The 16,638-nt window shown below is 44.5% G+C and overlaps 1 protein-coding gene across 1 annotated transcript in view; it reads right to left on the reverse strand.

Moving 5' to 3' along the window:
* Positions 1–1,849: 1,849 nt before the first annotated feature.
* The window catches only part of OVCH1 (ovochymase 1), a 39,391-nt gene continuing 24,602 nt past the window's right edge, over positions 1,850–16,638 (reverse strand). Inside the window, exons 16-34 of the mRNA XM_069763017.1 lie at positions 16,461–16,638; positions 14,132–14,204; positions 13,848–14,043; positions 12,406–12,551; positions 12,165–12,321; positions 12,008–12,088; positions 11,608–11,835; positions 11,257–11,397; positions 11,032–11,164; positions 10,489–10,628; positions 10,139–10,273; positions 9,809–9,844; positions 9,373–9,597; positions 8,803–8,979; positions 8,466–8,694; positions 6,778–6,941; positions 6,187–6,282; positions 3,254–3,739; positions 1,850–1,958 (exon numbers count right to left, since the gene is read on the reverse strand). Coding sequence (XP_069619118.1) covers positions 3,447–3,739; positions 6,187–6,282; positions 6,778–6,941; positions 8,466–8,694; positions 8,803–8,979; positions 9,373–9,597; positions 9,809–9,844; positions 10,139–10,273; positions 10,489–10,628; positions 11,032–11,164; positions 11,257–11,397; positions 11,608–11,835; positions 12,008–12,088; positions 12,165–12,321; positions 12,406–12,551; positions 13,848–14,043; positions 14,132–14,204; positions 16,461–16,638 — 2,828 coding nt within the window. The 3' untranslated portion in view covers positions 1,850–1,958; positions 3,254–3,446. The remainder of the gene's footprint in view (positions 1,959–3,253; positions 3,740–6,186; positions 6,283–6,777; positions 6,942–8,465; positions 8,695–8,802; positions 8,980–9,372; positions 9,598–9,808; positions 9,845–10,138; positions 10,274–10,488; positions 10,629–11,031; positions 11,165–11,256; positions 11,398–11,607; positions 11,836–12,007; positions 12,089–12,164; positions 12,322–12,405; positions 12,552–13,847; positions 14,044–14,131; positions 14,205–16,460) is intronic.

Genomic DNA, 16,638 nt, shown 5'->3' on the forward strand with positions numbered 1-16,638 from the left:
CATATCCACCGAATAGGCCATAAACATCCTAAAGATCCGCGTCCCACTGTTGGGATGTGAATTTTTCTCAAGAATAAAGCCCTGTCACACATGGCCAGGAATGGGAAACCGGACGCACATGCCCGTCTTGCGCCATTCTCTTGCTTGGGAATTGCACTTTTCATAACTTCGATAAAAATGTAGTGAGAGAACTGCAGGATGGGGGACATTATTACAGGAAGGTGCTGGGATCAGGGACATTATTACAAGATGGGGGGACATTGTTACATGAAAGGGCAAACACATGTCTTCACAGGATCAGGAACGCTACAAGGGTCCATACATCTGACGAAGATGTAGGTAGGGGCCCAGGTCCAAATTTTGCATTTGGCCCATTGGACTCTAGTTATGCCACTGGAGAGCTGCATATATGAGGCCACGTATCCATTCCTGACAGTGTTTGGTCGGGGCTCCCAGGGAAATATGGAACAAAAAAAAAAGTTAAAATACAGCAATATAATAAACCAGATGGTGGCCAGATTCTAACGCACCAGGTATTCTAGAATATGTATAGTAGTATATCGCACAGGCCACGTACTATATAGCTCAGTCCACGCAGTATATAACACAGCCCAAGTAGTATTTAACACAGCCCACGTAGTATTATATTGCCCAGCCACGCAGTATATTGCACAGGCCACGTAGTATATAGCACAGAGACGTAGCATATAACACAGCCACATAGTATATAACACAGGCCACGCAGCATATAACACAGACCACGTAGTATATAACACAGACCACGTAGTATATAACACAGCCACGTAGTACATTGCCTAGCCACGCAGTATATTGCACAGCCACGCAGTATATTGCACAGCCACATAGTATATTGCACAGCCACATAGTATATAACACAGCCCACGTAGTATATAGGAATGTGGGCACCATATCCCTGTTAAAAAAAGAATTAAAATTAAAAATAGTTATATACTCACCTTCCGTCGGCCCCCGGATCCAGGCCAGGCGTTTAGCGATGCTCCGGTCCCAATAATTTATTACGGCAATAACCCGTGATGATATAGCAGTCTCGCAAGACTGCTACGTCATCTGCGGTCATTGCCGAAATGCATTCCTGGGACCGGAGCGTCGCGAGGAGCGGGAAAGACTGCCGGAAGGTGAGAATATAATGTTTTTTTTATTTTTTTTATTGTTTTTAACATTATATGTTTTTACTATTGATGCTGCATAGGCAGCATCAATAGTAAAAAGTTGGTCACACAGGGTTAATAGCAGCATTAACGGACTGCGTTACACCACGTTATGCCGCTGTGTAACGTAATCCATTCAACGGACTGCTAAAACCCTATGTGGCCGCTGACTGGAGGGGAGTATGGAGGGGCACTGACTGGAGGGGAGTATGGAGGGGCCAATTCGCGGCCGGACTGTGCCTGTCGCTGATTGGTCGCGGCCAATCAGCGACCCAGGATTTCCGTGACAGACAGACGGAAGTGGACCTTAGACAATTATAGATAGATATATAGATAGATAGATAGCAGCCAAATACAGGACAACATCGTATCCAGGAATAGAATATTAAATAGCATTCTGGACTACCACAATTAAGATTATTGTCTGCATCCCTGGTGGTCTAGTGCAGCTGAGGGGTTTATTAGGTAGTGATTTAATTAATGCTAGCATCCCTGGTGGGTGATCAAGGTGCAACCCTCCAACCTTCACAATCGAATGTTCACCTAAGGGCGGCATATTTGGGAGTCAGCAAGTAATTACCATGCTTTTCTATTATATCTAAAATCTAGGAGTTAGATAGGAAAGCTTACACACCACACACGCAGACGCCCCCGAAGCCCCCGCACACAGGTTTCTTTCCGTTACATCTGGGCCCCAGTAGCTCTTACAGTCTTCTGTGGACATGAGCCTGACATTTGCTTGTCGAAGTAATTTAGGATAAAAGATACCTAAAAGAGAAAAAGTTTTTAATATCTCAATGTGGTGTCCCCAGAGTTCAAAATATTCTAGTGACACACTGATTTACACACAGAGGTGTGATCTTTAAAAAGTTTCCAGTGGATCACTTATGGAGGAAATTAGGATCAGACATGTTGCATCAGAAGTGTCTGATATAGGCTTGACCTTATCTCCCTATTACAAGATGTGTGTACACTCCGCTCAGTCGAGCATGCTGACAAGGTCATGATCTGAAGTTCCGAGTAAATTCCCAACAACCCATCTTTGGTTCACTTTAGTCTCAAGCTACTGCAAACTGACAAGACCACCAGCTAATATGAACAGCTCACAGTCTTATCACATGGTGAAACACAATATAATCAATACAGCTATTATAATCCATAATTTGACAATATGTTATATTTAGTGATGAGCGAATATAATCTTTGCTCGCGTGGTCTCCGAGTATTTATTATCTCCTTGGAGATTTAGTTTTTGTTTACTCAGCTGCTTGATTTACATTTGGGGGTTGCCGGTTTGCTAGGGATTCCCCACATGTACTCAGGCTGGCTAATAGCCGTAAATCATGCACTTGCGGTGATGCAAAACTATATCTCCGAGCAGTTATAAATACTCGGAGACCACCAGAGCGTGCTCGGGAAAACCCGAGCAACGAGTATATTAGCTCATCACTAGTTATATTCCTTATCTGCCCGCATTATCCACCACTTGTGGAATATCCAGCATAGATCCAATCTTCATAGGTGATTTGAATTTAAAAATTTACTTGTAACAAAATTTGCATACATTTTTTTTTACATTAAATTCACTTGTGAATACCGGATCTTTGCTGAATTTTCCATATCATAGGCAAACTTGTGAGGTATGCCTCTTAACTCTGAGCTTCCAAAAGTAATGTGGACATCAAGCACTGCAGCCTGTATGCAGACTTAGCATTTCTCTCTACCATTATGCCATCAGGCTTTTTCCAATGAGAAGCTGTTCCTTTCCCACAAATACCGACAAGTTGAAGCTTACACAACAGGAACCACATGCGTACAACACTATGTACACTCAGTTTCACCAAGAACATAACCTTATATCCACTTCTCAAATCTTCCTCTTGTTGATGTGACGGGGAGTACCAGCATCACAAAAAGTGCATCTCTACTGACAATCCCACACATTTTGGGACTTCACGATCCACAGCAGTCTCATCCAACCAGCTGACCCGGTGCCTCAGACCACTGTAGCCCATCAGAAAGGGTCCATATATGAGGGTGTAACCCAGGGATATACTACTTACTTGAACTGCTATTAGCACATTATGTAAAATTGTGACAGATTAGCATTTAATTTAGGAATACGATCAGTTATTTATGTTACGGCCTTTAGCTCGAATTATGGCGATTTGATTGATGAATGTTTTGTAGGAAGATCAATCTCATGCAAGCCTAGATAGGTCCACCAGGGTCTTCTCCGTTGTTGTCTTGATTGTATCAAGCCATTGGGTCGCTGGTCTTCCTCTTTGCCTTGTTCCTTCTATTCTTCTGACCATGATGTTCTTCTCCAGTGATTGCTCTCTTCATATGATGTGTCCAAAGTAGGCAAGTCGTAGTTTGGTGATAATCGCTTCCAAGTGACATGTTTGGTTTGACTGCTTCCAAAATTGTTTTGTTTTTTCTTCTTGCCATCCATGGTATTGATAACATCCTTCTCCAGAACCACATTTGGAAGAGGTTGATTCTTCTGTCTTGCTTCTTGGTCGTCCAGGTTTCACATCCATATGTTGCTACAGAAAACACCAGACTATGTATGAGCCAAAAATGGCCTAAGAAGGTCCTATCAATATATGTGAGTTTACATAAATCAAAAGCCAGCAGAAAAAGCGCCTACGCTCAATTACGAATAGTCTTAATTAGAACAAATGTATCACAAACACCAATATATAAAAAGTATTAAAAAAGAAGTTGAACTGTAGAGAAAGATGACCGGCAAGTATAGATTGTTTGTGTTAGTCTTAAAAGTGTTAATCATTTACGAGTCACATAATTAATTCCAAAATGGTTAGAGACCCATACGGAGAAAAAAGTACAACATTGAAATATACAGTCATAATAGTTTTCCAACCATGAGTGGTAAGCCATCTCCACCCGGTGGTAGAAACTGTATGCATAAATGCTGGTACGAAAAACATTTACATTTATCTAGTGCCTTAAAAAGGAAATATATATAGCCTCAATGTAATGGGAATCCACTAGGAAGTGTTAGCTCCAAATGCAATAAAATAGAATAGATAATGTGCAAATACTTATTAACTAATCTTATACTAAATGGATCAAACACATATCCAACCACATGGTTCCAGAGGTAGGTAAATCATTCATCTGAATTTCGGTTCTCTAGTGCCACACAAGACAAGTAATTATAGATATCCATAAGTCAGGAAATGTTGAGTTCCAAGTACAATAGAGTGAAGACAATAAAGTGCAAGTGCTTAGAATCAATCATATGTTTAAAAGGAATTTTACCCAGATCCGGATATGTGGGTATCAAAAGTTCACAGATAAAGTGTATAAAATAGAATAACACTTCAATAGGACAAGTAATGACTATATATTTACCAGATTAGATGCTCTGACGCACATGTCGCTTAGTGCTTCCTCAGAACGGGTACAGAGAGTAGATAAATGAAGGGTATATGTATGTAAGTGCAGCTGTGTAGTGACGCTCACATGTGGCACTTGCACTTTATTGTCCTCACTCCATTGTACTTGAAATTCAACATTTCCTGACCATTGGATATCTATAATTACTTGTCTTGTGTAGAACTAGAGAACCCCATTCAGTAAAACCTACCTTTGAAACCATGTGGCTGGATATGTGTTTGATCCGTTTAATACAAGATTGGTTAATAAGCACTTGCACTTTATCATTCAATTTTATTGCATTTGGAACCTAACACTTCCTAACCCATGGATGCCTATTACATTACGGCTAATTAAGATATATATTTCCTTTTAAAGGCACTAGAAAACTCCCTTGTAAATTTCCATGTTGTACTTTTTTCTCCATTTAGATCTCTAACCGTTTTGTAACGAATGAGGTAACTCGTAAATGATTAACACTCCTTAAGACTTAACACGATCAATCTATATTTGCCAATCATCAATCTCTGCAGTTCAACATCTTTTTAAATAGTTTTTATGTATTGGAGTTTGTGATATATTTGCTCTAATAAAGACTATTCTTAATTGAACATAGGAGTTTTTTCTCTTGGCTTTTGTTTTATGTACGAGCTGTGTCTTTGTCGCTGATTAAATATTTCTCGATTTGAAGACCTTGTCCAGTGACTTCATTGTCGATTTGCCCATAACTATTCTCCTATTGACTTCCGGTGTCGTCGCTGCATCTTGAGTGATTATTAATCAATTAGTACTCTATTGCAAATATGATGTCAATCCCCTGGGACCCACCCCTACATGCCCCTGGAGCTTAGCCAGTGTTGGTTTTGGAAGCCATCATCAGTGGCTATAGAAGCTTTGAAGTGGCCAGCGACACCACCTCTCCTCACCAGCTTTATTCAGGATGCTCCGAATACTTTACTGAATGGAGACCTCTATATCTAGGCCACATTCTGTCTTATTGAGGTCTACTCTCCTCGGACCACAAACTCCAATTCGAGCTATTCTCCGAACCATCAGTAAGATATAATATGGCAGTTAACAGGCAAGACCATCTTTACCATGATGTACTAACTACATCCTGGGGACGGGGAGAGGCTTAAAACTAGTCGGCACAATCCTACCATAACATTTTAGCGTTTTCAAGGTCATTATTTTTTCTTTGGGTATAACTTCAACCATAGTAATTGATGCAGGACACCAAAACTAGGAGAAGGCCAACTGGAAGAAGCAAGCATACAGCCTCAGAACCAGGTACAACCATTCAGATGATCGGAAAGTATGGCTTGAAGAAACCCCAAAAAACTGTTTTAATGGTCCGGATTCATTGACGTAAACAGTATTGAACTGCGGTATCATGTAGGGTGACGACTTTATGTATGGCAATGCACCAGGGTAAACAGAGGGGACACAGCTGGCTCTGTACTGTTGTAGTCCCTGAATTCAGCTGATTGGTGTCAATGCCGGAGCCGGGACTTTCACTGCTTCTCGAATAAAAGTATGGTAGTTATGTTACAGATGGCTGTACGGTCGCTGGCATCGTTAGACATCTTACTTCGTCCTTTGGTAGCCCCCCATCCTGCTGTCAGACAGCTGTCAGGTCCAAACGTTTCAGCTTCTTGTGGAAAACATATTACAGTCACGGAATCACCTAAAATAAGAAAGAGAAGTCTACCGTATGTCAAGCCTCGTATAGACAATGTAATAAAATGTCTGCAGCTATACGGCTATGGATGTTCCCTCAGCTTGAATGGGGTGAAACTGCTTACTAATGCACCAACGCATTTCAAGGTCCCTGTGAAAGATGACTGACAACTCTACTGAATTTATGATGGTAGCCATATTGGTTGTCAATATAAAGCCATCCATCAAGGGTTTAATGTGTAAGGCAGACTCCCGCCATTCAGATACTTGGCAACAGTCCAGATTTAGCCCATAAAAATGTCCCAAAATTTGGCATTTAAAGTAATGAAACCAATGTGGCTCAGTTCAATTTACCAGGCACAGCTACAATTTAACGTATAGCGCTGTACCTGGGTATTCAGTGCAGGGAATTATAGGACTTGAACCTACTCCGTTCAGGTACTGATGGTCTACCATTAGGATAAGCCATCGATAAGATTTTCCCAGAAAAATAGCTTCTTACCTAAGAGAACAGGAAACTCAAGCTCTAGTAAGCAGAGGTCGTAATCTGAAGGAACCAGGTCATTGTCGTACAGTTCATGAACGTAGGATTTTCTTACTACGGCTTCTGTCCTGTTAGCAGAAGATCGGTCTACGTGTCCTAGGATCACTCGGTCTGACCCAACACTGCGAAAAAGAGGTCAGCATTCATCATGACATTTATAGAACTTTGCATGGACCCTTCAAAATGTACAGTTTAGTCAAATTTGCCCCAAATACAACATAGAGGCAGTTTCCTTGCACACGTGCCAATGATTTTGGGTGGTCCTGAGAGTACCCATCATTCATGGGTATTCCACTAAGATTTGGTCACGCCACCCAGTGTCTCCTCCCTTCATAAAACTTTTCAATCGGAAGCATTTTTCTATTGAATGATCTAGAGGGAGGGGGCTTTGTGGCGCCCCAGGGTCCTGGTCGTCACAGTAGCATTGCTTTCCTCACGGGGAGAGTGATGTTACGTTTGGAAGCGATGAAGGATAACTTATCAGGTAACCACCATACACACAACATGTTCACACTCCAGGCCACAAGGGGGAGCTTTTGATCCTATTTGATAGGTGACTCCCCTATATAGTGGTTTGGAGGGAAAGAGAGATCAGATTGTCAGAGACAGAGAAGAGAGCAGACCGACCTAGAGGGTCAGAAGGCATGAAGGGGCCGTGTGGTCTGAAGTACCACAGCTCCAGGACAGAGATATACAGAAAGCCGAACATCGTTGAGTGACCGTGAAGGAGAGCGAAGCTATCAGGGGAGACCAGCTAAGAGCAGGCTGCCTCCCTCTGAGGCGCAGATAACCTGTAGCCGGACCACCGAGGTTGTAAGGACTCTACGACTTACATCAGAGAACGGCAGGACAGCTGAACTGCAAGTTAACTGTCCGCCTTAATACCCAGGAGGCATGGTGACACCTATAGAGCCAGAGGCGTGCTAGAGTCCCTGTAAAATGGCTCAAGTCACCAGTTATATGGATTATGTCCTATCCTATATGGGGGACAGAGAGAAGAACTGTGAGGACCTTATCTGAAGCCATAGGCAGTAAGGGACTACAACACCACCGCGCTAGAGGAAGGCTTTTAACTCCCACCTGGTAAAGGGGGACTCTGGATTCGCTTCCAAGCCAGCCGGACCCTGCCTGGCCTGTGATCTGGTGCCCTGGACTGTGGCTGCCTGAAGTCTTCAGTAAACCAAGGTAAAGAGACTACAAACCTGTGTCCTTGTTCTTTACTGCGCCATTCACTATCTTCCATCTACACACTGGGAAGCCCTGGGGACACACTTCACCTGTGGGAAGCTATACTATCTAGCTGCCATAACATCACCCCAGTGGACCCCTTAAAGCAGCATCGGTCACCTGACCGAATACCACAGGTGGCGTCACGACCATAAACTCTATCAAATCCCTTTCAAAGACTTTCCCCTTTTACATGGGCGCCCAGGGCCACGGACCGGGTCACATCCACCGTGACATCCCCCTGTGACCCCCGGACCCGGTGCCGGGTACCCCACGGCCCTGGCGGGCGACTCGGCTTCATGGATAATTTCTCCCAAAATTCCACTTTTGGGAAAGTTATCGACCCGATGGCACAGGCGTAGGATATTTTTCAATCCTTTTAAATTATCTATACGAGGAGTTATAACGAGAACATTTACACAAAGTTGCAGTGGGCCGCAGTCAGCAACCACTTCTCATGGATGATTGTCGCTCCACAGAAAGAATCTCCCCATTGGTCCTCAAGGTTGGCGATCCACGGCCAGGACCTGGGCAGAGCGTTCTGACCTCCCACAACTCGGGGCGTCCCTTTTTCATCTGTAACAACTTCTGTCATCGAAGCAGACTTGGTTTTTGGCATGGGATCTACAGAAGAGATCCCACAATGGTCTACAAAAAGAAATCAAAAACAAAGTTTTGAGGTCATGTCTCCCTGACTTTGGTGCTCACTCGTTGATATATTTCTGAAATATAGGATATTATACGATAGACAATTACCATAATCAACCGCAACCTCCACAGATCTCCATGTCTCCATGATGGAAGATCTATTTCTCTCGCCGTAACGAATATGGAAACCGCGACTACTCACAGAGTTGTCGGTGTGGAAGTGAAGAGTTAGGAAGCCGCTTCTGGAGATGAAGACACGATTGGACTTATTTCCGCAAAGTGATACTAGGAGAAGAAAAGTAAACTAGATGGCATCCCACAAGAGACAATGACATATTCATTATAATTTACCAAAATGCTTCATTTTTATATTAAGTAGATTCAAAATTGCTCACGGGATTATTTCCCAGAATAAAGATGTAGACAAAATTGCTCCATTTTTCTGACACCACATACAAATTCCCTGTAGAATTCTGTCTACCTGCAGCCTCCACTAGGGGGAGCTAAATGCATACGGACAATCAATAGAACTCAATAGTAACCCAGTATGCAGTAAGCTCTTCAGCTCCCCTAGTGGTAGAACTTTATAATTTAGCAGAAGATTTGAAGCTTCAGATCATGAGAAAGGAAAAATAATCTCTTCCCCATCCCCACGCTTTCAAAAACAACAAAACTTACCCAACAACGTGGTATCATTACCCTCTCCATCATAAATACTTAAAAAGTCCCATGTGCAATTTGGAGAGTCCTCCAGTCCTAGGTCTACAATGTATAACGCAAGGTCGATCCCAGATTCAGAAGAAATGATCCAACGACAATCAAGTCCACTAAGGTAAGTCATCGGATACCCGGGTGATTTTAACTTGGATGTTCCAGCTCTTAAAATGTTCAGTACGGGGCAACCTGAAAAGGTAAAAATGATTAAAACACAAAGAAAATATGCCTAAAAACCCCTTCAAAATTATAGCAGAACACATGACAAGTAGTCAAAATCTCGAATTGCCTGGCCAAGGTACTCACATCTTGAAGAGAGGAGAGTACCAAACATTGTGAAGGATTGAGTGAACTCTGAAATTCGAAAATTTTCATTTTTTATTGAGAAAATTAAACTTACTGAGATTAGACAAATCCTCGTTGTGATTTACAGAATCTAAAAAGCAAAAAATATATATATTATTGAGACACTGGTTAACGAAGTTCCATCTCGGTTGACCTGCTACCCTCTTTGGTGTCTGCTTTATAGGTTTGTTAACTTTTTTTACATTGTATACTGTACGGCCACATGGAAACGGCCTTCAAGCAGGTTAGTCAATTATGAATCTTTTTTTTTTTTATTCCTATTTTTGTAAACTATGAATTATGAGCAACCAACCAAAAAAAAGGTAATAGATACTACATGTTCTTAATTTATTGGAATAATTGACCAATGGAACAGCCTTCATACCGGTCTGCAGCTTCCAAAAGGAATATCTGGAAGTAAACCCGTTCATGGACACCTTGGAGTCTGAAGTAAACACCAAGGTCATTTCTGGACTACTACTCTTCATGGAATAGTCAGACATGTTCCCACAAAAATAGCCTGAGAAGAAAAAAAATATATAAATCTTAACTATGAGCATCAAATTTGTCCAATGAAAGGAAACTTTCATTTCTGGATGTGGTCCATCACCGGACTTCTTCTTGTTCATAGAAGTCTGTGAGACACCTCAATGGCCAGCCTTAACCCAATCACGTGCTCCATCCTCACCAATAGACAGTGTGTTTTGTCAAAGTTTCACCTTCTTAATTTCTCACCTCGAAGAACTTTTTGTTCACCAAGCCCTTGATAAACGCGGAGGACATCCCGACAGCCGGTCTCATCTTCTTCTGTAATTAATGAGTCGATGTCTAATCGGATGATGCTTCCAAGGGGTGCGATAATCCTCCATTCACATCTAGAATTAAAAGCTGAACTTTGAGCTGAACCTTTGTGTGTATAGTGAAAATAAAAAAATAAATATGTTCAAATCAGATGTAGGGTTACGACTATGAAACAGCTATCTGGGTACTTGAAATTCAGACTTGAGGGGGAAGTGCTTCAGTAGTGGGCCACCAACTAGCTTGGCCCCATAGAATGGATGTCCACCTGCTCAGAGTGGGCAAGTGATTGCCTACTGGAAAGATTATGTCACTGGCGCCAGGAACTTTTAAGGAATGTCTTGTTCCCGACTCGTTTGATCAACAATAGGATTAGTTGGAGTTAGGACTTATGAGGCCACAAATTTTAGGAATGGAAATCTATAGACCATAATGACCAACTATTATTCCAAAATCCATGGAAACATTCAGAACCATTACCTTAGATCACTGGGATATTCATCGGTCGGATATCCCGGAGATGTGATCACCCCGTTCTCTGAAGTTTCAATGACATCCTTACAATTCTCCTGAGTTGTCGATTTCTTCAAACTTGTCTCCATAAAATCCCTCACTGCAGAGAACTGTAAATTAGTTCAAAATATTTTCCCCCCTTAGAAGAACATGTGGTCATATGGTGAGATCTCATGGCGACTATAATATTACCTAGTCCTCCATAAATCTTGTACTGGAGACTAAAGCCTTTTCTGCTATAAATGCCTTGACTGGCAGAGATGAAGACCACTCTGATGATGGGTCCGCCACTTTTATAGGTAACAGGGGTGGAATGGAAGCCACACAACTTATCTGCAGAGATGATACCGTTACGTATAAATTAACTCGTCAAACCTTAGCCCTATGGCCAAGAAAGAGGTTTTAGAGTCTTGTTCTTCTAACTCTTGGGTGGATCCCCCCCCATCAATCACTTGATCAGTTCGATTGACATGAATATACCTGCAATTTTCCTTCTCTGGATCTGGTCTGTGAGTCCATAAGCATCACCCACGTTTTTCTTACCTATCAATTGACTGACATTGTTCTTCTCCTGGTAGATGGACAGAGATTCCGTCATACAGTTTACAGATTCCACTATAGACACTTGTTCCACAACAATTTTTATTAAGCTGTGAGAGGATGAGGTAGAGATGACCCAAGAGCAGATCAAGCCCCCGGTATATCCATATGGAAATCCTGGTGAACCAATCGAGCCAACCGCATCCTCCAAAAGAAGGTCATTGGGACAAGCTACAAGACAAGATATTTTTGATAGAAGGTGATTATCTGCATGTATTTTCTGTCTTGCACCCATGAGTTCTCAGAGAGCCAAGTGCAGTTTTTGCTCTTTGTTTCTAAATCTCAGAGATACATTTGAGACTCGCATAGAGATAGTATACCTTATCATTTTTGTCCAACTTACCAGCAGGTAGAAATCTCTGCCCCTCAGGTGACATCGGTTTCTTTACGGGAATATTTGGATGATGTAAAGTTTTGTTTACTTCTGTATAAACAGAGAAATTAATATTCAGTGTTGGTCTTCTCCTGGACAGAAGCCATCGTCCACGCTATCCAGTTACCTTTTTGGGTATTTTCGATCCAACTTAGGAAAGAACGGACTCTTGTATATACACCAGGCCGTTTTGGTCGTGCACAGCCCACGCCCCAGCTGACTATGCCATAAAGTACATAGGTTTTATTTGATCTGGGACAGACCAATGGCCCCCCAGAATCCCCCTGTAGAAAATAACCAGAAGTGATGTGCTGTTGCATAACCCCTCGCTTTAGAGATCGGAGACTTAAGAGATATTTGTTACGGACCTGGCAGGCATCTTTTCCTTCACTACCAGGAAACCCGGCACAGAACATATTATCTGAGATGGCTCCTGGGTAATAGTTGCTGTTGCAGATGGTGTTGTTCAGAATGGGGACTGGTAATTGCTGCAAGCGATTGGAGTATTGCCCATCTGAAGAGCACAAAAAAAAAAAAAATGGTCATTTTATTTTACCAGATAAATGGAACAAGTACTGGATCATTAAAGGAAAAACCTGAAACCATGTCATCTCTGTCACCTGCTCTGTGTCCAGACTGCATGACAATGGTACCTTTTACCCTCTCCTAGCAGAAAGTGCCAACTCAATCGAAACAGCAGCTATAATCAGGGCCTCATTGGCTCCTTACATCAAGGATGAGACAACAGGCGGCGGCTGGCGACATGTAGAAACTCTGCCCACCACTCTGGCCAATTGCTGCACCATGTCGTTTCATAATCGCTCATCAATTGGCCAACCATGGGTGGAAAGTGCTTTGATCGTGTAGCCAGCCACAAAGGGTGGACACACTCGAACATCATTTATCCTACTTGCCAACTTTTCAGAGTTCTAGGAAGATTCAAAGTAATACCGTGACGCAAGGTACTACTCATGGACAACCCATCAGCCAGGGTAATCAAACGTTTCGGGGTCAGATACCAAGAGAGCATGTCGTAAACTAAGGAGGAAAGACAAAGGCGTAGTCAGGTCACGGTCCGAGGTCAGAATACCAGGAAGATATTGAATCAAAGCAAAGGGGCTAGAGCAAACGGATGGTCAGAGTAATGTCCAAGGTCAGGGGGCAAGAGATCAACAAGCAGAGCACTGAAATACAAGGCAAACATGCCCCATCAAGGGAATGCTACAACTGCAAGTGATCTGGGACTGACGGTTTAGCTAAGTAGCTGGTTAATTACTTAGAATAGGGAACACCTGACGGAAACTCAGAACCTCACTGTCACAGATTGGACGGCTGAGCTGTCAATCAAAATGCTGACAACTCAACACGCCCCTGCACTAGATTGGATGACTGAGCTGTCATTCACCAGACTGACAGCTCAGCATAACCCCGATTCCATAGGGCAGCAAAAATGTCACTCACTGCGTCCAAGAAACTCTGAGCGGAAGAATCGTGACAAATACTCAATGTTTTACACATACCCGTCCTCCTTATATTAGGGCACAACCCAAATCTACGGCATTGAATCACAAGATGTGCATATGGCTCCCTTCATTGCACCCCAAATAAACAAGTAGAGACCCAACACCCTCCCAATAAGACCCCCTTTAAATCCATATAAATATAGACCAGCTACAATAATCAAGACCCGCAACCCTAAAGAAATACAAATCCCAGACTCCATAATAAAATATAGACCCATCGACTACAAAAACAAATTCAGCAATGGGCAGCGAGTTCCCATTGTAGGACTTATGCCAAGAACCGTCACCTTCTCTTGTGCTGCCCCAGCCCGTGACCACACACAGGGATGACGGCTGCAGAGGCTCCTCCATACTGGGCAGGCAGACCGGACGTACAAAGTCGTTAAAGGTCAGTTCCTCTGCCAAGCGGATCAGCGCAAGGTCGTAATCTCTGGTGATGGGACTGTACATTTCATGAGCGGCAAAGACGTGAACCATCCGAACCTGGAAGTCACAAAGTGAACCGCTTGTCTCAAATATTCAGAAGTTCCCTTATAACAGGCGGCCATATATCTCCGTCCGACACACTGACCTGCCTACTGGATTCATTTAAGAGGCGGTCATGGATTCCAGCGATGAGACGGTATTGGGAGACATCGGAGGATCTGTAATCACAAAGTCAAAGTATGGTGACAAACATGGCCGCCCTACACTCCCCACAGGGAAGCTCCCAATGTGCTCCTTTACTATGTGTAATAACAAACATGGCCGCCCTACACTCCCCACAGGGGAGCCCCCGATGTGCTCCTTTACTATGTGTAATAACAAACATGGCCGCCCTACACTCCCCACAGGGGAGCCCCGATCTGCTCCCCTACTATGTGTAATAACAAACATGGCCGCCCTACACTCCCCCCCACAGGGGAGCCCTCGATGTGCTCCTTTACTATGTGTAATAACAAACATGGCCGCCCTACACTCCCCACAGGGAAGCCCCCGATGTGCTCCTTTACTATGTGTAATAACAAACATGGCCGCCCTACACTCCCCACAGGGAAGCTCCCAATGTGCTCCTTTACTATGTGTAATAACAAACATGGCCGCCCTACACTCCCCACAGGGGAGCCCCCGATGTGCTCCTTTACTATGTGTAATAACAAACATGGCCGCCCTACACTCCCCACAGGGGAGCCCCGATCTGCTCCCCTACTATGTGTAATAACAAACATGGCCGCCCTACACTCCCCCCCACAGGGGAGCCCTCGATGTGCTCCTTTACTATGTGTAATAACAAACATGGCCGCCCTACACTCCCCACAGGGAAGCCCCCGATGTGCTCCCTTACTATGTGTAATAACAAACATGGCCGCCCTACACTCCCCACAGGGAAGCCCCCGATGTGCTCCTTTACTATGTGTAATAACAAACATGGCCGCCCTACACTCCCCACAGGGAAGCCCTCGATGTGCTCCTTTACTATGTGTAATAACAAACATGGCCGCCCTACACTCCCTACAGGGAAGCCCCCGATGTGCTCCCTTACTATGTGTAATAACAAACATGGCCGCCCTACACTCCCCACAGGGGAGCCCCCGATGTGCTCCCTTACTATGTGTAATAACAAACATGGCCGCCCTACACTGCCCACAGGGGAGCCTCCGATGTGCTCCTTTACTATGTGTAATAACAAACATGGCCGCCCTACACTGCCCACAGGGGAGCCCCCGATGTGCTCCCTTACTATGTGTAATAACAAACATGGCCGCCCTACACTCCCCACAGGGGAGCCCCCAATGTGCTCCCTTACTATGTGTAATAACAAACATGGCCGCCCTACACTCCCCACAGGGGAGCCCCCGATGTGCTCCCTTACTATGTGTAATAACAAACATGGCCGCCCTACACTCCCCACAGGGGAGCCCCCGATGTGCTCCCTTACTATGTGTAATAACAAACATGGCCGCCCTACACTCCCCACAGGGAAGCCCCCGATGTGCTCCTTTACTATGTGTAATAACAAACATGGCCGCCCTACACTCCCCACAGGGAAGCCCCCGATGTGCTCCTTTACTATGTGTAATAACAAACATGGCCGCCCTACACTGCCCACAGGGAAGCCCCGATGTGCTCCCCTACTATGTGTAATAACAAACATGGCCGCCCTACACTCCCCACAGGGAAGCCCCCGATGTGCTCCCTTACTATGTGTAACAACAAACATGGCCGCCCTTCACTCCCCCCCACAGGGAAGCCCCCGATCTGCTCCCTTACTATGTGTAATAAAACATGGCCGCCCTACACTCCCCACAGGGAAGCCCCCGATCTGCTCCCTTACTATGTGTAATAACAAACATGGCCGCCCTTCACTCCCCCCCACAGGGGAGCCCCCGATGTGCTCCTTTACTATGTGTAATAACAAACATGGCCGCCCTACACTCCCCACAGGGAAGCCCCCGATCTGCTCCCTTACTATGTGTAATAAAACATGGCCGCCCTTCACTCCCCCCCACAGGGGAGCCCCCGATGTGCTCTTTTACTATGTGTAATAACAAACATGGCCACCCTACACCCCCACAGGGAAGCCCCCGATCTGCTCCATTACTATGTGTAATAAAACATGGCCGCCCTACACCCCCACAGGGAAGCCCCCGATCTGCTCCATTACTATGTGTAATAAAACATGGCCGCCCTACACCCCCACAGGGAAGCCCCTGATCTGCTCCATTACTATGTATAGCAACCATGGCCGCCCTACACCCCCACAGGGAAGCCCCTGATCTGCTCCATTACTATGTATAGTAACCATGGCCGCCCTACACCCCACACAGGGGAGCCCCTGATCTGCTCCATTACTATGTATAGTAACCATGGCCGCCCTACACCCCCACAGGGGAGCCCACCTGCAATTTTTGGGGACTTACACTTTGCAGTGAGCAGCCGTCAGGGCCCATTGGGGCGTTACGACGACTCCTCCGCACAGGAACGTGTCCTCGTACATGATGGCTACCTGCCACGGCCAACAGTTAGGGCAAGATTCCTCCCCTCCAACTATACGACTCAGAAGCCACTGGGGAGGCAGGGGCGCCACTCCGCAGACCC

The sequence above is a fragment of the Ranitomeya imitator genome, chromosome 4 (genome assembly GCF_032444005.1).
Source record: "Ranitomeya imitator isolate aRanImi1 chromosome 4, aRanImi1.pri, whole genome shotgun sequence".
Lineage (NCBI taxonomy): Eukaryota > Metazoa > Chordata > Amphibia > Anura > Dendrobatidae > Ranitomeya > Ranitomeya imitator.